This window comes from Eumetopias jubatus, unplaced genomic scaffold (genome assembly GCF_037043125.1).
Source record: "Eumetopias jubatus isolate StellerSeaLion01/CBP00866 unplaced genomic scaffold, mEumJub1_p1.0 scaffold_14, whole genome shotgun sequence".
Lineage (NCBI taxonomy): Eukaryota > Metazoa > Chordata > Mammalia > Carnivora > Otariidae > Eumetopias > Eumetopias jubatus.
Genome location: NW_028274820.1, coordinates 18,822,795 through 18,843,726, shown reverse-complemented (window position 1 = coordinate 18,843,726; position 20,932 = coordinate 18,822,795). Strand labels below are relative to the sequence as shown.

The 20,932-nt window shown below is 37.9% G+C and overlaps 2 protein-coding genes across 8 annotated transcripts in view; one reads left to right on the top strand and one right to left on the bottom strand.

Annotated features, from left to right (window-relative positions):
• The first annotated feature begins 101 nt into the window (after positions 1–101).
• Positions 102–20,674, top strand: CBLL1 (Cbl proto-oncogene like 1). Of its 7 annotated transcripts, none has more exons than XM_088018248.1 (7): positions 875–1,223; positions 5,438–5,503; positions 6,971–7,138; positions 10,421–10,521; positions 10,918–11,001; positions 14,796–14,869; positions 17,154–20,674. In XM_088018248.1, the coding sequence occupies exons 1-7, from the start codon at positions 1,211–1,213 to the stop codon at positions 18,187–18,189; spliced, it is 1,542 nt and encodes a 513-aa protein (XP_087874374.1). In that variant the 5' UTR covers positions 875–1,210; the 3' UTR covers positions 18,190–20,674. The 7 variants fall into 7 exon arrangements, with proteins under 7 accessions (XP_027950316.2, XP_087874374.1, XP_087874373.1 ...); XM_088018247.1 differs by having other exon boundaries at positions 5,438–5,506; XM_028094515.2 differs by lacking the exons at positions 875–1,223; positions 5,438–5,503 and adding an exon at positions 102–236.
• Positions 19,786–20,932, bottom strand: part of SLC26A3 (solute carrier family 26 member 3) — a 31,301-nt gene continuing 30,154 nt past the window's right edge. Inside the window, exon 20 of the mRNA XM_028094508.1 lies at positions 19,786–19,872. Within this exon, the coding sequence (XP_027950309.1) occupies positions 19,786–19,872 (87 nt within the window). The remainder of the gene's footprint in view (positions 19,873–20,932) is intronic.

The following is a 20,932-nucleotide window of genomic DNA, read 5'->3' as shown; positions in this document are numbered from 1 at the left end:
ACCCAAATCCCTCGGCTCCCAAGCTCGTGTTTTCTAATTGTGCTCCTTTCTACTCATCCGAGAGCACCAAGTGTAAAGGGCCGGAGAAAGGAGTGGACACAAATGAGCCGAGTCGGCGTGGTGGAGACCGCAGTGAAGGTCCCCAGGAACCACTCTGTGGCACTTTCCTTTGTTTTGGCTGAGGACGATGAAGGCAGCCGCAACCACAACCCCCGGGGACCAAGAACTGGAACTAGGTACTGCCTGTTGTGCTAACTCTCTCTTCCTCATTTTAGGCCTTTCCTTTTCACCCTCTCCCAGCCAGCCAGCCCCGCCGCTCTCTCCGCCTCACTGCGCGTGCATCCCCTGCTCGGGCTCCGCTCCGCGCTTTCCTGCCGCTGTCCCCCGCCGGAGGGGCAGCTGCGGGTCCCCTGCGCCCTTAGGTGGTCAGGGCGCTCCCAGCTCTAAAAAACGAGCGCTAGTCAAGCGTTCTGTATTTCAACTGTTAGAAACTCAAGCGGTGGGAACAGGGGTGTATACCAAGTCGGCTCTACGAGAGTCTGCGGAGCTCGTCAGGACAAAGCAAAATTTAGACAGTAAGCACAGAGCCTTTCTCTTCTCTCTCCCAGCTCAGCCATCCCGTGGGAAACCTCCCACTGCACGACGCCTTCCTGAGCGCGCGTGTTTACACTTTCCCTGCACCCGGCGGAGGAGACAGGCGCTCGCGGCACTCGGGGGGATTCCAAACCGTTACTCCGCCCGCCGAGGTGGGGCCAGCCCAACGGCCGAGCCTGCGCAGTAGACCTGGCCGCCTCCAGGGCCCCAGCGCACTACAAATCCCAGAAGGCAACGCTCCGCGGAGAGGCGGGCAGCCGCCTTACCTGCCGCGAGCTTATTCCTCCGGCTGCTACAGCTCTCCCCATACCCCGTTCCCGTGGGTCTCCTTCCCACAGTTAAAGGCTACTCTCTCTTGAAGCACGTGAGGAGAAGGCTTAGCAACCTCAACCTGGAAGCTCTTCGCGTACTCTCTTTGTCACCCTCTCCCCGAACTATGCCTGATTCCCTCACCGGAGTTGGGTAGTGGATGAGAGAGAAGGAAACCTGGGGAGGCCAAGGCTGCGGCAACTTGGTCGCACTTCCGCCTCCCGGGCTCGGGAAGGTAGAGCGCACGCGCTCCCTGCGACTCCGGCGCGGTTGACTTCCGCTCCCACTGTGCCCTGCGAGCCGAATCATGGATCACACTGGTAAGGAGGCGGAGGCAGTGGGGGTCCCGGTTCCATGCCCCCTTGGCCGGCCTGGGACTGGCTGCCCAGCGGGCAGAGAGGGGATACGCTCGCCCTACAGCACTGGGGTGTGGCGGTGAGAAAGGAATCTCACAGACCCCTCCCCGTGCCCGGTAAGGGCCTGCTGCTTCCCGGCCTACGGTCCGGTGTGGTACCTACAAGCCTCGGTGCCGGCAACAGCCGCTTCTCTGGTTCTGCTGAGCTCCCAGCCGAGACGGTGGGCGGCGCGGGCCTCGTGGGGACGAGAGAGCGCTGGCTCCTTTTTTTCTCATCCCGGGTGCTCTGCTCTACGTGTTGGGGACTGGCGGGTAGATTCTAGTCTCCGAGTCGGGGAAGCCTCATTACGCTGGGAGTCGATGCGCGGGAGTGGGTTGGAGACTTCCTGCTGTCTCAGTTAGCCTTGGGCGGGTGCTGCGGTGGTCACTGCCGGTCGTTATTGTCTCTCCGGTCCTTCATGGATTAGAGGTGAGAGAAGGGAGTTGGATATGGTTTCCGGAATCATACTTGGAGCGGCTTTTCTGCCTGAGCCCAAAGCGTGCCCCGCGCTTCGGCTGTGGTCCTTACTCATCATTTGGGGGCGTTTACAAAGGAGAGTTTAAATTCAAGATATTCTTATCTCTTTCCTCAAGTAAGAATGACTGCGCTCTTCGTTATGTGTTGTTTGGCTTTTTCTTTTTTGTGTTTTTTGGATATTGAATGGGTGCACTTGGAGTTAGTGTTCCGTACAGTTCTATCAGCCATATCGTAAGTAGGAAAAAAGGATATTCTTTGTATTAAGTATTGGTTAGGATGTTCTCAGTCATCAAATACCTACTTAATTTTGTACATAAAGGTATGCCTGGGTGGCTCAGTCAGTTGAGCGTCTGCCTTCGGCTGGGGTCATGATCCCAGGGTTCTCGGATCGAGTCCCATATTGGGCTCCTTGCTCAGTGGGGAGCCTGCTTCTCCCTTTGCCGCTCCCCCTGCTTGTGCTCTCTTTCTAAAAAAATAAAAAATTTTGTACATAGTGATATAAAATTATATCTCTATAGAATGTAGTGAGTGCTAGTCAGCATAATATATGGTAGATACCTCTCTGCCTGGAGATGGGATGATGGAATTGTAAACAAGACGGACTGAATCCCTGACCTCATGGAGATTACATTCTGTTGGGGAAGACACGATAGACAAGTTTTTTTAAAAACCTAAACATTACAGATCATGAGTGCTTTGAAAAAAAATGAAACCGTGTCTGTGGTAAAGACTAATAGGAGGAAGCTTCAGAGAGGGTAGTCAGGGAGGGTCTTTATGTAAAGGTAGTATTTATAAGCTGAGATCTGATGGATGAGAAGAATCCATCTATGGAATTAGGAGGAAAGCATTTCAGCAAATACAAAGACTCTGAGGAAGGAAAACTTTTAGAGGTAAGTCAGTTGCAGCTTAGCAAGAAGAGCAGAGCCCTAAGAGATTGGAAAGGAAGGGAGGAGTCAGATCGTGCAAGACTTTGAAGGCCATGGTAAGTGCAGTGTGAAGCCATGGAACAGGGGTACAGGAGGAACATAATTTCCTTTAAAAATACAATAAGTTGTTCATGGAGAATGACAATTTAGACGGTGATTGCAGTAGACAAGAAGAGAGGCTCAGCTTAGTGAAGTTGGCTTGGTTTAGGGAAAAGGGGAGTGTGCAGATTCAATATTTGGTGGTAGAACTCAAATAGGAGCTTTGTGAGAGAAAGGAGAGATGCCTAGGTTTCTGGTTTGAGCAGCTAGGTGGTGCCCATTATTAAGTTGGGGAAAACTTTGGAGGAAAATGGACTTTTTTTTTTTTTTTTTAAGTGGTAAAGGTGAGACTTGGGAACAAGATTTTGGACTGCTAAGTATGAGTTGTTTACTGGGACATACAAGGGGTGCTGTCAGGTGGAGATCAGAGGAAAGATCTGGGTTGAAAAATACATATTTGAGACTTATGACCAGATAGCTAATATTTTAAGGAATGAGGATGGATGAGATCACTTAAGGAATGAGAATACAGAGGAGAAGAGGGCCGAGAACCAGGCTGTAAGGAACTCTAGTATTTGGAAATTTTGTAGAATTGAAACAAGTTTTGCTCAAGCATGCAACTTGAGCAAAACATTTCTCATTAGAGCCTTTTACTAGAATTTGGGGTCAAGCCCCTTCCACAGTTTAGAGGATGTTACGTTAAGAAGTTGTAGTATTGCTGGGTGTGTCTCTGAGTATTTATTATCCTAGTTCTCTAAGTTAAAATGTTGCCAAAGAAAGGAAAGAGTCATCCTGATATGAAAATATTCACAAATGAACCAACCACTTAAAAAATTAGTTCCTGCTCGGATATAGATATCACTGCTGCTCCTTTTCTATTCTTCTTCTTCTTCTTCTTTTTTTTTTAAAGATTTTATTTTTAAGTAAGCTCTACATCCAACGTGGGGCTTGAACTTACAACTCCTAGGTCAAGAGTCGCATGTTCTACCAACTGAGCCAGCCAGGCGCCTCTTTTTTCTATTCTTTTAATTTTGTTATAAGTCATTGTCCTTGCTTCATACCAGGAAATGGTATCATATGCTGTATATTGATTGTGATTATAAACCTTGCAAAAGATAGAGGTTTTCATGGAATTCATAAACATGAATTTGTTAACTTTTTGAAGCACAAATAAAAATCATTGGCAAGTGAGGAAATGCCAGTTGATTGAAGACATGACTAGGTAGGCATCTGAAAAGAAAGATTTTAATGTCAAAGGATTAAGAGAGGCTCTTGGGGAAATTGAAATCCTTGAATATTATACACAAAAATGACTGAATTTATGGTCATGTTGAAAAGTCAAACATAAAATGAAGGCTATCTTGTAGTGTTCTAATAGAATTTTGCTAGGAAAAACTACTCCAAGAAACTCCGATTAACACTTGATTCATTCTTTGGTCGTTCTAAGAGTCAGCACTTAGTTGTAACTGAAATCTAAATTTTGTAAAATATTTCTTGGTTCCTTTAATTCAGGATAAAATTCTAAATGAATATTTTTTTTAAAAACTATAATATAAATTGTTAGTCCTTTTTATTTATTTTTTTTTTTAAGGATTTTATTTATTTATTTGACAGAGAGAGAGACAGTGAGAGAGGGAACACAAGCAGGGGGAGTGGGAAAGGGAGAAGCAGGCTTCCTGCCGAGCAGGGAGGCCGATGCAGGGCTCGATCCCAGGATCCTGGGATCATGACCTGAGCCCGAAGGCAGTTGCTTAACCAACTGAGCCACCCAGGCACCCAATTGCTAGTCCTTTTTAAAGTGGATTCACCTTAAATGGCCTCAAAGTTAAAGAGGTACCTGGCTGGCCCAGCCAGTAGAGCATGTGACTCAATCTTGGGGTTGTAAGTTTGAGCCCCACATTGGATGTAGAGATTACTTAAAAAGGAAATCTTGAAAAAAGAAAAAAGAAAAATAAATGACCACTTACAGCATTAGTTCTCATTTTCTGTGTAATATCCAAGAACTTTTGTGCTTATGGGCTTTATATATTTAGTTGGTATATTAAAATAAGAAATTGTGCTGTATTTTCTGATTTTTAATAAAAAAAAAAAAAAGACAAACCCAGAGTGATGTCACTCTTAAATGCTGTGCTTTGTTTATGGGCTTGCAATCTGTGAGGTAGGTGGCAAGGTGTTAAGGGGCAGTGGACTTCCTAAAAGTTGTGGTAGGCTAAGCAAGCAACCATTGTGACAAGTGTTCAGGGTGGTGGGAAAAGGATTTGCAGTAATGAAGTGTTGGTATTTTGGTCATTCCTCTAGGTAAAACCATTGAGTCCTTCTAATATATGAAGGACAACATTGAACTGCTAAATCTGTCTACATTAACTTGCTTTTTTAGTTTATTGAAAAATCAGGAATACCTTTTGAGCAAGAAAAAGAAATTGATTCATGTCTGTCCTTTGGGTATTACATTGCTTGTAGGTACTTTTACATAAATAACTAGAATGGAAGCAGATGAAATACATTATTCAGCTTGTTAATACATTTTGTGAAGTGTTGAAAGTTGACCAGGTTGAGTTTCGGGTTAGGGTTAGGCCCATGTAATTCCTTTCCATGAATTTTTTCTTTGAGGATTAGCTATTGTAAAAGTAATAGTAGAAAGTAGACTGAAAGATATTTAAATTAATTATTAAGGACCTATTTTGCATTTTGTTCTAGATATTGTTCAGAAAGAGGGGCACCTGGCTGGCTCAGTCAGAAGAGTGTGCAACTCTTCATCTCGAGGTTGTGAGTTCGAGCCCCATGTGGGGTATAGAGATTACTTAGATAAATAAAACTTAAAATAAATATTGTTCGGAAAGAGTGTAAATTGATGTGAATTTAACATGTGTCTATGATCCTAGTAGCCTTGGAGGTCATTAGTACTAGGTTACTACTTCCAAATTTGGGTTTACTGAATGTAATGTGAACAGTGTGCCTATCAGTCTTGATTGTACTATCTCCTGCAGGGCCAGTTCAATAAATTGTCACATTTAAAACATTACTTTTTAAAAATTATTTTATTTGGGTGGCGCCTGGGTGGCTCAGTCTTTAAGCGTCTGCCTTCTGCTCAGGTCATGATCCCAGGGTCCTGGGATCGAGTCCCGCATCGGGCTCCCTGCTTAGTGGGAAGCCTGCTTCTCCCTCTCCCACTCCCCCTGCTTGTGTTCCTGCTCTCGCTAACTCACTCTCTTTGTCAAATAAATAAATAAAATCTTTAAAAAAATTATTTTATTTGCATTTCCTATTTTAGGGCATTTTCCTTTGTGTCTTTAGTAGGTAAAGGTGAATATTTTCTGTATTGTAATATTTTGTCATAGACTTGAAAAAAAGGGAGACAACCTTCAGATGGAGTCAGTTCTATGAAATAATGCTCCTATTACTCATGAGAAATGAGTTAATTTATTTCATAGCTAATAACAAGTCTGGACTTAGAAAGTGTCCCTATTTAGATCTAATTTAGTCACAGAAACCTTGCATCCACCTAAACTCTAATGTTTAGAGTTTCCATTATGATGCTGCTCAGAGTAACACTCATTATATATCTAGAAAGTTTATAGCACAAATACATTATTGCATATTTCTGCTATTAAATGGTGTAATAATTTTTGCTATTCTTGAATACTTTTTAGAAAAACTATTTTACCCCTAAGGAAATAATCACCTTCCTTAAAACTAACTTCGTTTTCAGGTGCATTATTTCTTTAATTTTGCCATTGTCAGTGTAGTTTTGTGTTTTTTTTTTTTGATTGTCCTAGTGTAGATTCACTGACTTAACAAGTGTTTTGTGTGCTTGCTGGAGAATAGGGATGATGTTCTTTCTTTTCCTCCTCCTTCCTCTTACTCTTTTTTTTTTCTTTGAAAAAAATCTCTTCTAGTTAAAGACAGAAGTTCTTATCTTGGGCTTATGAAAAGTTTTTTATGTTTTCTGTAAACTTCTGGAATCATGAAAATTTTTATTATCTACTTTAGGGAGAGGTTCTATAACTTTTGTCAACTTTTTAAAGGGTTCTGTGTCTCAAAAAGCATTGCATTAAGGTTTTATCCAGTACAGAGAAAGTTAGTGTTTAAACTTATATAACATAATATTTAAAATCAGAGCCCAGATATCTAGCCCTTGATAATGTTGGGTATGTAACTTTAATACCTGTGGCAGAATAATCTTCAAAAAAGGAAAACTAAAAGAAATTACAACTTTCTCTTCTGACATAGATAATGAGTTACAAGGCACTAATAGTTCTGGATCATTGGGTGGTCTTGATGTTCGAAGACGAATTCCTATAAAGCTCATCTCCAAACAAGGGAACAAAGCCAAAACTGCACCTCGAACTCCAAGGACTATAAACAGGATGCCTGCAAAGGCTCCGCCTGGTGATGAAGGTAATTTGTTTTAACTGACAAGTCCACAGGTCTGTCTTTTGTATCTCATTCCACCAAATAATCCCTGTGGTCTTTTTTTATCTTACTGTCTTCATTTTGTAGTCTTTTTGTTTGACTTCTCATTTTGGCATGTACTTTTTCTCTTCCTTTATAATATTTTTGTTTTTTTCTTTTGTTATTGAAAGTAACACTGCATGTTGTTAAAAAAAAAAACCTAAATAATATTGCAGAAAACATAATATTAAAAGTGAAATTTGTTCCTCTACCTTGACAGTACTTCACCAAAATAATTTTTATAGTAACTTTTTAATGTATAACTGCCCTTTTTGCATGTAAGATGCATTTGAAATTTTGCTGTTTATCAGTATGTACAGATGTACTCATTTAAGAAAATAGGTGTAGATATTTTTTTATGGATATGCCATAATTTAGTAATTTTTCTAACTTTTTTGCTGTTAAAAACAATGTTGTAGTAAATATTCTTGTACATGTAGCTTAGCATGTATACTTGGTATAGAATTTAAACTGCCTGATTTGGGTATTTTATAACTTGATGGATACTATGCATTTTAGAATTTAACTGAAATTGTCAAATAGCTCCTCAAGAAAATATATCAGTTTATATTCCCACACACCAATATTGGGACTATTACCCTTTTAAAATTTTTGTTTTGATACACATTTCTTTAATTATGAGTGGGGTTATGTATATATCTTCTCATAGTATGTATCTTTTACCTAGGATCTACCTGTTCATATCCTTTAACCATTTTTTTTCTGTTTTGTTGTCTTTTGATTTTTATGAGTTCTTCACAAATTATTTTACAAATTGGCTTTTATGAGTTCTTTACAAATTAATGTACAAATTGGCTCTTTGTCATATATTGTGTATCTTCACCATTTGTCTTTTGCATTTTATATATATAGTTTTTATTGTATAGAAGTTTGAAGATTCTGTGTAGTCAGATACCAATCCAGTCTTTTCTGTTATGACTTCTGGGTTTTATAACATTCATAGAAAGGCCTTTCCCCTATTTCATGAGCATAAAATAGTTTTCCCGTCTTACCCTTTAGTACAGGGTCAGCAAACTATGGCCTGTGGACCAAATGCAGCCCAGTTTTTATAAAGTCTTATTGCCCATTCATTTAAGTACTGTTCATGGCTGCTTTCACACTATAATGGCTTAGTTGAGTAATTACAAGAGACCAGCACAGCCTAAAATATTCACTTATCTAGCCTTTTACAAAAAAAGTTAGCTGGCATTGGAACACTTATGGACATATATTTGGTTATTAAAAAAATAAAGTGGAGTTTGGCTCTGTTTATTTTTTCTCTGAAACAGCTAGCTGTTTGTGCCAACTATTGAGTGATTTGTCTTCTCTTTGCCAAATAGGTATCCCGTCATTATCATACATTAAATGTCTAAACGTATTTATGTATGTCTGTTTCTAGATTTTCTGTTCTTTTCCAGCAATCTGTCTGTATTTCTTTTTTGGAATTAAACTATTTTAATTATACCTCATATTATGCTTCCTTGTATTGTAGGGTATCTCTCCCCATCTGAACAAGTACATTTGAAGTCAAATGTTCTAAGTCATGGTGGTAGCAACTTAGGGCTGCTGCCGCACTATCCCATAACCTAGGGGGCCCTCTCTTTGGTCTTTCGGTTTCTTTTAATAATTTCTAAAAACTACCCACTAATACGCAAATAAATTCTTGTTGTAATAATCCAAACAAGGCAAAAAAGCTAAAAACCCCCTTCTATCCTTTTGCTGTCAGATGCCCCTCCATTCCCTCTCCTCTCACTCCCCAAGCCCACCCCCCTTTCTAGAGGGAACTACTGTTATTCTCTCTCTCAGCACAGCAAACTGAGGCCGAAGATAATTTTTGAATACTTCAGATTCACTTACTTGGGGTAAAAAAATAATAAGTGATTGGTGTTTTTCCTAGGCATTGATCAAAATAGGGAGTTTTGGGTGCTGATATATCTATGTGAATATATATAGTATGTAGTTTAAGGATGGGAGTATAGGTTGAACTACTCTGATAAATGATTATGTGTTCCTTATTTCCTTGTTTGTTGCTTTCTGCATTTTAGATAAATAAGAGAAATTGATTTTCCTTATTTTGAGTTTTAGATGACAGCAGGTTTTATAAGATATAAATGGGTCAATTGAGAGTCTATGGTCACTCATTTGTAGCTTTATAACTTTGAACTTTATATCTTTATATCTCCTTTGTATTGGAGATAATTAGCAGTGCACTGACGTGTCTCTATCAGCTTTGAAAAACTCTTGCGTCATTGTATTTGTGTGTCTGCCCATGTGCCTATCCATACACAGGTGCTGTAATTTAGCCATGTGGGTAAAGTTAAAACTTGTGTGCTTGGGCTACTCTTTTTACCAGTTCTAGGGCCAAAAGAGACATGAGAAGCCTGGCATTTTGGAGGGGTAGATGTGTCTTCTCAGCTTTACTTTAGGTAATTGGATTCTACCTAGAATTACCATCAGACTACCCCTTGGTTGTCTGTTCTTTTGTATGAGATGAGAAGATTATGATCAGGATTAGAGAAATTGAACCCATTTGATCTTCGTAACTTTATTGGTACATGCAATGTAGAAGAGGATACTTGTAAATAGATATGATATGGTTTCCGCTGTTTGGTTGATAAACCAGGGAGAGGTTTGAACTGAAAGGATGAAGTATGAATATGTTGTTGTTTCTAAAATCAGGCTCAGTTTTAAGACTGAAGGAGAGGATACCTAATTTACTAAGTCATAAGAAAAAACCTGAAGAATTCTTTGTTTCCATTATATACTTAATGGCAATGAAATCAGCCTCTTGCAGCATGATACCACTTTTGTAGGAAGATTAGAGTAAGTGGTGATCAGTATCTTAAAAGTTTGTGCAACAAGTGTGATGATGGTAATTAGTGAAGTTTAAACTAGAGATAGTCTGATGAGTTAATAAGAGCACTTGAATGGGAGTGAAGAGTTCTGAGGTCTGTTCTGGCTCTACCACTAATCTATGTGTTGAGTTATTATGGGTCCCAATGCTACAGTATTCTCAATCGTGAAGTAAGAGAGTTGGACTAGATGGTTGCCAAGATCATTTCTAGCTGATATTTTAAACTCAAACTAGTTGATTATCTTGTCCTTAGAAGAGCTTTGAAAGGCTTCAGATAGGCTTTTCGGTGAACAGGTCTGTGGCGCCATATACGTGTACTTCCAAAATGAAATTTAGGCTTTGAAAAGTTAATCTTTAACACTTTCTTTTCTCAGAAGGATTTGATTATAACGAAGAAGAACGGTATGACTGTAAAGGGGGCGAGCTTTTTGGAAATCAGCGAAGATTTCCTGGACACCTTTTTTGGGACTTCCAGGTATAACTAAAAATAAAAAATATTATTAGAACAATAAAATATCAAGTATTTTATTAGAACAATCAGAAAAAAGAATGGTTTGAGCTTTTATTGCAGCTGTTATGCTTTTTAGAGAACACTCAAATGATTCATTTATTAATGCCCCTGTTTCCACTATTTTCAAAAATAATTTGAAGTAATTATCAGTAAAGTGAAGTAAAATCAATAACCATAAACACTAAGAGAAAAAAAACCTAACAGTGGCACAGCTAATTGTGTGGAATATATAGGAACTATACCAAGAAACCCTTAATTGTTCTAAGAACTTTTATAAATACTAACCAATTCATTGCATAATTATAAATACAATTTTTAGAAATGCTTAAAAAGGAAATTTTAATTATATCATTTCAACAGATAAACATCTTAGGTGAAAAGGATGATACACCAGTACATTTCTGTGACAAATGTGGATTGCCTATTAAAATCTATGGGCGAATGGTAAGTATCACTAAATTAAATGTTTTAGTAAATGTAAAATTTGCATAGAGATGGGATTCTGAAATTTAAATAGATAGGTTTATCACGGTTGAATACTGAGTTTGTGACATTTTTAAATAAGTATGAAATGGCTAAGGGAAATTTTGGGATAACATGTATTTAATATAACTGACAAATTCTTGACTTGCTTAAAAATTACTAAGGAAACTAACTTCTGAAAACTTAACTTCTTTGGACTGTTTGATAGTTGTTAGTATACATTTATTATAGTTTATTAAGGAAAAATGTTTCTTGTTTAAAGAATAAAGTCAATTACTCATTTCTGAAGGTTATAATTTTTAATGTAAAACTAATAATATTTAGAATTTTGGCGAGTTGAATTCTAATCATTAAAAACAATTACAACCCCCTCGCTGTAATTTTATAGTAATTTTGACACATTCTCCATTAAAAAAAGATAGTTTTACATTTGTGTTTGAAAAAAAAATTGAACTCAGTAACATATCTGCTGGTAGAGGGCATAAATTGTACACTCTTGCTTTGCTGTATAACATAACTAAATAACAGTAATGTGGATTGTGAATTTTAAAATGGTTTAACATCATTTTACCCCGTCCTTCTGATTTATTTTTGGATTTTTATAAGTTTATTAACTGCCAGAGAAAAATGCTACTTATATTAAACGTAGGAGATATTTCTTATTTTATTGCTTTGGAATAGTTTCAAGAGGAACAGGATAAGATAAAACATGGTTATGGTATTTTTTGGGAGGTTTTTCTTTAATTTTTAATTTTTTAATTTTTTATTTATTTTTTAAACATATTTAAGGGTATTTATTTACTTTTAAGATTTTTATTTTTATTTATTTGAGAGAGAGAGTGAGAGAGAGAGAGCACATGAGAGGGGGGAGGGTCAGAGGGAGAAGCAGACTCCCCACTGAGCAGGGAGCCCGATGCGGGACTTGATCCAGGGACTCCAGGATCACGACCTGAGCCGAAGGCAGTCGCTTAACCAACTGAGCCACCCAGGCGCCCCTAATTTTTTTATTTTTAATTGAAGTATAGTTGACATTAAATTAGTTTTCAGGTGTACACCATAGTGGTTTGACAATTATATATATTACACTGTGCTCACCATAAGTGTGGTTACCATCTTTCACCTCACAAAGTTATTACAGTATTATTGACTATATTTCAGTATTGTATAATATAGTTCAATATATTTCAATATTGATTATGCTGTACTTTTCATTCCTATGACTTGTTTTGTAACTGGAAGTTTGTACCTCTTAATCACCTTCACCTATTTTGCCACAACCACTAATGTGTACTCTGTATTTATTATGACTGTTTCTCTTTTTGTTGTTGTTGTTTGTTTTGTTTTTTATATTCTACATGTGAGTGAAATCATATGGTATTTGTCTTTCTTTGTTATGTTTTTTTAAAAGATTTATTTATTTTAGAGAGAGAGTGCACATGTGCTCATGGTGGGGGAGGGCAGAGGGAGAGAATCTCAAGCAGACTCCTGCTGGGCATGGCGCTTGATGCTGGGCTCAATCTCATGACCCTGAAATCGTGACCTGAGCTGAAATCAAGAGTCGGTTGTTTAACTGACGGAGCCATGCAGGTGCCCTTCTCTGACTGACTTTACTTAGCATAACACCCTCTGGGTGCATCCACGTTGTTGCAAATGGCAAGATTTAATTTTTAAGTGTATTTTTTTAATTATATGTATTTTTATTTTTATTTATTTTTATTTATTTTATTATATTATTATACATTACATCATTAGTTTTTGATGTAGTGTTCCATGATTCATTGTTTGCGTATAACACCCTGTGCTCCATTCAGTACGTGCCCTCTTTAATACCCATCACCAGGCTAACCCATCCCCCCACCCCCCTCCCCTCTGGAACCCTCAGTTTGTTTCTCAGAGTCCATAGTCTCTCATGGTTCATCTCCCCCTCCGATTTCTCCCCCCTTCACTTTACCCTTCCTACTATCTTCTTTTTTTTTTTAACATATAATATATTATTTGTTTCAGAGGTACAGGTCTGTGATTCAACAGTCTTATACAATTCACAGCGCTCACCATAGGACATACCCTCCCCAATGTCTGTCACCCAGCCACCCCATCCCTTCCACCCCCCCAATTATATATATTTTTAGTGTGTATTATTTATTATTACTTTTATTGTATTATTATTGTGTATTATTTATTATTTTATAATTTTTAAATATTCCATTGTGTATATGTACCACATCTTCTTTATCCATTTATCTATCATTAGACACTTGGGTTGCTTCCATATGTTGGCTATAATAAATAATGTTGCAATAAACATAAGGGTGCATATGCCTTTTCGAATTAGTGTTTTTCGTTTTCCTCAGGTAAATTCCCAGAAGTGGAATTAGTGGATTGTGTGGTACTTCAAATTTTAGTTTTTTGAGGAACTTCCATACAGTTTTCTACAGTGGCTGCACCAGTTTATATTCCTACCAGCAGTGCAGTTGAGGGTTCTTTTTTCTCTACATCCTCACCAACACATTATTTCTTGTCTTTTTTTTGATACTAGCCATTCAGACAGATGTAAGGTGATATCTTATTGTGGTTTTGATTTGCATTTCTCTGATGATTAGTGATGTTGAGCATCTTTTCACTTGCCTATCGGCCATCTGAATGTCTTCTTTGGAAAAATGTTTATTCAGGTCCTCAGCGCATTTTAATCAGGTTATTTGGTGTTTGGTTTTTTTGTTTGTTTGTTTGTTTTGGTGTTGAGTTGTATGAGTTCTTTATGTGTTTTAGGTATTAACCCCTAATTGGATATATCATTTGCAAATTTCTTCTCCCATTCAGTAGGTTGTCTTTTTGTTTTGTTGATGGTTTCCTTTGCTGTGCAAAAGCATTTAGTTTGTTGTAGTCCCAGTTATTTATTTTTCCTTTTGTTTTCTTTGCCTGAGGAGACATATCTAGAAAAATGTTGCTAAGATTGCTGTTCAAGAAATTGCTGCCTGTGTTTTCTTTTAGGAGTTTTATGGTTTCAGGTCATGCATGTAGGTCTTTAATCCATTCTGAGTTTATTTTTGTGTATGGTATAAGAAAGTGGTCCAGTTTCATTCTTTTCCTGGCTGTGCAGTTTGCCAACACCATTTATTGAAGAGACTGCATTTTTCCCATTGTGTATTTTTGTTTCATCTGTCGTAGATTAATTGACCATATGAGCATGGGTTTATTTCTGGGCTCAACTCTGTTTCATTCATTTGTATCTGTTTTGTGCCAATACCATCCTGTTTTAATTACTACAGCTTTGTAGTTTAGTTTGAAATCTGGGATTGTGATACCTCCAGATTTGTTCTTTCTCAAGATTACTTTGACTGTTCGGGGTCTTTTGTGGTTCCATACAAACTTTCGGACTTTTTGTTCTAGTTCTGTGAAAAATTGCATTGAATCTGTAAATTGCTTTGGCTGGTGTGGGCTTGTTTAGGAGCTTTACATGCTAGGAACCACAGGATGAAACTCATAGCGTTTGTACTTCCAGAAAGTGTAAGCAGATGCACATGTATTCGTTTATTGGGGAAAGGGCCAAAGTTTTCCTTATATTCTTAAAGGGCTTTGTTACTGAAAAAGGTTAACTGTTGCTTTTCTGTAACTAGTACTTAATAAATGTTTTTGTTTGTTTGTTTTGATGAATCGTTCTCAAGTGCTTTCTGTGTCTAGGTTACTGTGCTTACAGTTATTTTTTATGGAAATATTTTAAATTCTCATGTGCTTAACTATTATGTCTCTGTTCACAGATTCCATGCAAGCATGTTTTTTGCTATGACTGTGCTATTTTACATGAAAAAAAAGGAGATAAGATGTGTCCAGGGTAAGATTATCATTACATTTTTAAATAATAAAGTTTGTGATGGGATGAATTGTAATCCAGGTTACAGGTCAGGGTATGATGTAAGTCAGCAGCAGGATATCAAATATGCAGACATAGCTAATCTTTCTTTGTGAGCCCAGAGTTGGCCTTAGCCTTCTCCTTAGGATAGGGCTAGGTAGCTATTATCTGTCAGTTCAGATTGGCCAAAACAAATATATTTGTCATCACAAAATTGGTGTTATAAACCAAAACAGTTGTTTTGTATTTTTGTTTTTTGTTTTTTTCTGATGGGACACTAGAGAGATAGTATCAAGCAGTGATTGAGAACAGAGACTTTGGAATTAGAATTCCTGGCTTCAAATCCATATTCTGCCACTTATTAGTTATGTGACAGGTTGTTTCTTCATCAGTAGAATGGAGCTAATAATAGTATCTACCTTCCTGTGTTGTTGTTAGAACTAAACTAGTATGTATATTTGCAGCACCTAACATATAATAAGTACTATGTTAAGTATAAGCTCTTATTTATTACCTTCAAATCTTATTTATTTATATCTCGAGTATATCTTAGGACACCATCATGACATCAGCTCAGACAAGTTATGAAGAAGATCTAGAGGTATTTTGGTTGATATTGATCCAGTTTGGGATGGTCTTGAAAGATCCAGAGTAAATTGGGAATTTTTATATCCATTTAGAACCCCTGATAGAAGACTTGAGAAAGCTGTGAGACAAACTTCCTTAGAGCAATTGTAGGCTTTTGAGATTTTATAACCTGTGTCAGAAGCTATCTCAAGATTGGTAGTATTGGTTGATAACAGAAATTGTGGATAGTTGCAGGGGATGGTTTCTTTTTGTGGTGTAGGAAGATTGACATCACTGAGAGAGAAAGGATGATTCACTAAGTGTTCTAATATTAATATTTAAAAGGGAATTTAGTTTTCAGGATATTAAGTGTAACTCCCAAGTAAGCACCTCACTGGTTGGCCCTTAGCTATTTGAGAACATAAGCCTAGCTGTTTGACAGACTCAAATCAGGAAGAGAAGAAATGGCAGCGCACGTTAATATAAATATCTACTGTTGCTTTTAAGCATCGCCCAAAACAAAGTGCCTTATATCCTGTTACTGTAGAGATATTTCTGAGTTTACAGCAAAGTAGAAGCAAAAAATGAGAACTGTGCCAAATGGCCACTCGGGAAGCCTGCTAGGATCAAGGAGTGCCAGCCTTATAGCTGGGTTGGAAGTGTGGACACAACTCAAAATCAAGAATAGAGAGCCATTTAATATAGTCTCAGATGACCTGACACACATGTTCAGTGATCAGAGCTGTCTGTGCCTACGTAGTGCTTAACTAGTGATTCAATCCTGTCACTTTCATTGTTTCATTTATCCTAGAATATTCTTTTAAGTAGGGCAAAGTAGATTAAAAAAAAGAACATTGTGATTAGGTAGAGGGCATGTTTTAACCCCATATGGCAGATGAAGAAATAAAAAGATTAAAAGACTTCTCCAAGTTGACAGAGCCGGTGCTTAACCCCAGTTCTTCTTGTTCAGTCCTCTTTCCACTATTTCTTCAAAGACTCCAAAGGCAAGTGTGGATTAAATACAGTGAATGAAGAAAAGTTAAATTTGACCCTGAGTCAATAAGAAAACGTTGAGTTAAATTTAGTGCTTAGAGTTTAGAAGGGAGTGTGTAATACTTTTTCGTAGTAAAATTGTCTGGTAATTCTTCCTTAAGGGACTCTGGATAGTCAGGGTTTGAATTTAAATTGTTCACGTTGTTGAATTTTAGGAACCCTGCTGATGAGGATGATCTTACTCATTTTTGTAGTCCTTGCAGCATCTTTTACTTCGTATTGTTTGCTCAGCACATACTTATTGCTCAGTAAATACCAAACAAGTTTGGATTCCATGACTATGAGACATCTTTGGTTTATCCTTTCTGGATATTTTTGCAAAAGGATGCAAAGCGTAGAGTTGTTTGAGACAACCAGATCATTCTGGGTCTTAGGAAGAATAGGTCTTTTCTTAAAACATATTCTGTTTGATGAACACTTGTAACTTACAATGTTTTTTTTGTATTAAGAGGTCTGAGTTTGGTGGAAAGCTGATGCTTAATAGGGAACAGACCACAGAGTGGGAGAGATTAAAGGTTGACTTACAGTAACTACAACTTTCAATTGTGAACTTCTGCAATATTTTCCACAACCGATTTTAGGAACAGGCATATATTATTTTTATAGTCTGCTTTCAGTAAATCAATTTTTTCCCCTTCTAATTTAGCTGTAGTGATCCTGTGCAGCGAATCGAGCAGTGTACACGAGGTTCTCTCTTCATGTGTAGCATTGTTCAAGGGTGCAAGAGAACATACTTGTCTCAGAGAGACTTACAGGCTCATATCAACCACCGCCATATGAGAGCTGGAAAACCTGTTGCCCGCGCTTCACTTGAAAACGTCCATCCGCCTATTGCCCCACCACCAGCCGAAATCCCCGATCGCTTTATAATGCCGCCGGACAAGCACCATATGAGCCACATTCCGCCAAAGCAGCACATCATGATGCCACCACCTCCTTTGCAACACGTGCCACACGAGCACTATAATCAGCCCCACGAGGACATCCGTGCGCCTCCTGCAGAGTTGTCCATGGCTCCACCTCCACCTCGTTCGGTCAGTCAGGAAACCTTTCGTATTTCAACAAGAAAACACAGCAATTTAATAACCGTCCCTATTCAGGATGACTCAAATTCAGGTGCTAGAGAACCACCACCTCCTGCCCCAGCACCTGCTCACCACCATCCTGAATATCAGGGTCAACCAGTGGTTTCGCACCCTCATCATATTATGCCTCCACAGCAACATTATGCACCACCCCCACCTCCTCCACCACCAATAAGCCATCCAATGCCACATCCTCCCCAGGCCGCAGGTACTCCTCACTTGGTTTATAGCCAAGCTCCACCTCCACCAATGACCTCTGCTCCACCACCAATCACCCCTCCCCCTGGACATATTATTGCCCAGATGCCACCTTATATGAATCATCCTCCTCCAGGACCTCCCCCACCTCAACATGGTGGTCCACCTGTAACTGCACCCCCTCCTCACCATTACAATCCTAACTCTTTACCCCAGTTCACTGAAGATCAAGGAACTCTGAGCCCTCCATTTACACAACCAGGGGGAATGAGTCCTGGTATATGGCCTGCACCAAGAGGGCCACCTCCTCCTCCACGAATGCAGGGTCCGCCTTCTCAAACCCCACTTCCTGGACCACATCATCCAGATCAAACAAGATATAGACCGTATTACCAATGATTAATAGTACTTTGAACTGAAGATTTGATGAGGAAAAAAAAACTTACGTATAGTCAATCTTTTAATTAAGCTTTGACTGTTTTGGGGAAGGAAAAGTACCTCTTACTGAGGTGACCATAAAACACTTAGGGTCTTGTCTCTTAAAATGGTTTTAAATCTTGACCTTAGAATTGACTTTGAGACTATACCGTAGTGCAGATAAGTCACTCAGTTGAGCACAGCTGTACCTTAACGACTTTGTCCCCCTAGTGCGCTAAATTGACCCAGAGGTGACCGTCTGTGAAAAATGTGAGAAGAATTTTTCATTGTTCCACTTTCAAAAATACGGCTTTTGTTAAATCCAATGTTTAGTTTTTCTGGTGATACATTTTGTTAACCTGTGTAAAAGGATTAAATTTCAAAATGGTTGTAAAAATGCTATTTTTATGTGAATTTAAGTGCAGCTACATACTGTTTTTTAAAACCATATGTTTTACCACTAATTTCCCAAAGTTACAATAAAATCCTAAAAGTAAAAATCTACTAGAATTTACTGTAAGGCAGACTGTTAAATGGTAGAGAATTATTTCACATTTAGGCACTGAAATTTTGAGGTATATTAAGTATATAATGCACTTCACTTGGATGCCTTTTCATTTTTAGGCAGCCTCAGGAGCACCAAAATACATTGGAATTCCATATTTATGTTCATAATATTAAAAGGCATTAGTAATTATTTGGAAAGATCCGGCCAAAGCAATTGACTCTACAGGCTCCAAGCTGTTGGGGGATACTGTTACTCGTTAATGCTTTCTATCGAATGGTTGGAATCACATGATGCACCACATTTACTAATCTAAAGTAACATTATTTTATAGAACTGTTTAAATTGTGTTATTCAGATGAAGTGTGTTCTACTTTGCTCATTGTCTTAAACTACATATTTAGGGCTGAATAAGCTTTGTATAATTCCTCATTTCCTGGTAGAGTTTGATCTGTGCTTTGAGTGGGTTCTTGTCTGTTGGATTTTAAAGTACAGTATGAATGCCGTTGAGGAATACTGTATTAATGAAGGACGTTCTTGTAATCACAAACTTGGCGTTGCTCAGGTTTCATTACTGTGTGATAAGGTTTTTTTCTCTAACTTGAAATTTTAAAACTATTAATTATTTCCTATTCCTTTTATTGGTTAAGCACTATAAAATTTGGAACGTTTTAAAATGGAGTCAACAGTGCAGACTACCAGATGATTTTGTATAAGAGAAAAGGAATGACTAAATTGTGAATTTCAGAGCTTTATAAGGTGCCTTTAGAGTCAGCTTTTGCATTATAGGGGCTTGTTACAGTCCAGCTAAGATGACCACTTAACGTTTTATACAGAACTCATATGTATAAATCAACACTCTTAGGATATTTTATATCCTTTGAATAAACCCCTGTGAAGTATTTCCTCCCCCCTAAAATGGTGCATAATATAAACATGAAAAGTGTAGTATGCAGATATCATTTATTAACTAGTTTGTAGTGCATAAATTTAGAACATTTCTTTTTGACAAAGGGTGAACTGATGGCTAATTTACCATTTAATTCTGTCAGATACAGGCAAAAAACAGTTTCTCATCTTGGATCATCAGATGCAGAGGCATCTATGAACTTAGAGCTGAAGTTAGAGATGATATCAATGATCATTTCAACCTTGACCAGCTGAAAATAACAAATACGCTTTTTTTTTAAAGTTAATTGAGTGATTTTTCACATCTAGCAATTTGAGAGTCCAGTGTTAATGCAATAGATCTAGTGGGAAATTCTTATTAGAAGCGTGGGAGTGAAGTATGAACTAGTGTGAAATGGTGGTGGTGAGTGCTTCTATCATATTACTGTAGGTACTTGGACTGGTGCAAACTTGATTCCTTTTCATGCCCCTGTTTAGGAGCTGTTAAAATATTACTGTTGAAAATCCAATACCATTCTGTTTCTTGTAATAAGAAAATAGCCAAATTCACTTTAGAGCTTTTCAGCTGTCTATGAGGAGCTCTCCTGTTTTTACTGAAATTCGCTAGAGTTGAACGTGGTATGAAACCACTTAGCCTATGTATTGGACAAAACAATTACTATCATGATAAACTTCCACATGTTTAAGAGAATTCTCATAGACTTTTAAGAAAATGATTTCTTTTCAGTTAGGTTTAAAAAAATACGTGTTATGCAGGGAGGCAGATCAGATGAATGTGTTGTAGCAGACAAAATTTTTAAATGGTGTTAGACTTGAATTCATCCAGTTATTGTTTGAATGAGGGTGGGTGGGTAGAAGGATAACAAAATTACTGTTAGTTTTTCTTTCCTTAAGGAAAAAGATGTGAATCCCAGCCTTTTTTCAGGGAAGCCTTTGAAGCTATGATGGACATAAGTCTAAATTAAATGTATGTATGTTTCATTATATTGCTCTTAAGACTACTGAGGTGGCAGTTTAATTCTTAAAAACAATAAAATGGAAGCATAAATACTATTTTGCCTAGATGAATTTTTACCTAATGACGACACATTTGGGAGAATGCAAAATTTTCTGTGTTTATGTGTTGGTACAACTTTTACAGTAAAATTAGATTCACTTTTTTTGAGATGAAAACCAGCAAGTTGAATGTTAATATTTCTTCAGTGGCATGCTTGTTCTCAGTATAATACAGTATTTGGGGAACTATCAGTTGCAAAAACCATGAGAAACTATATCCATTTTGCCCTGTAAAAACCATTTGCTCAAAATTAT

Coding starts and splice junctions, on each gene's coding strand:
- CBLL1 (XM_088018245.1), top strand. CDS start 1,258: ATGCCCCCTTGGCCGGCCTGGGACTGGCTGCCCAGCGGGCAGAGAGGG. Junction 11,002..14,795: donor TTAAAATCTATGGGCGAATG/GTAAGTATCACT, acceptor CTCTGTTCACAG/ATTCCATGCAAGCATGTTTT. Junction 14,870..17,153: donor GGAGATAAGATGTGTCCAGG/GTAAGATTATCA, acceptor CTTCTAATTTAG/CTGTAGTGATCCTGTGCAGC.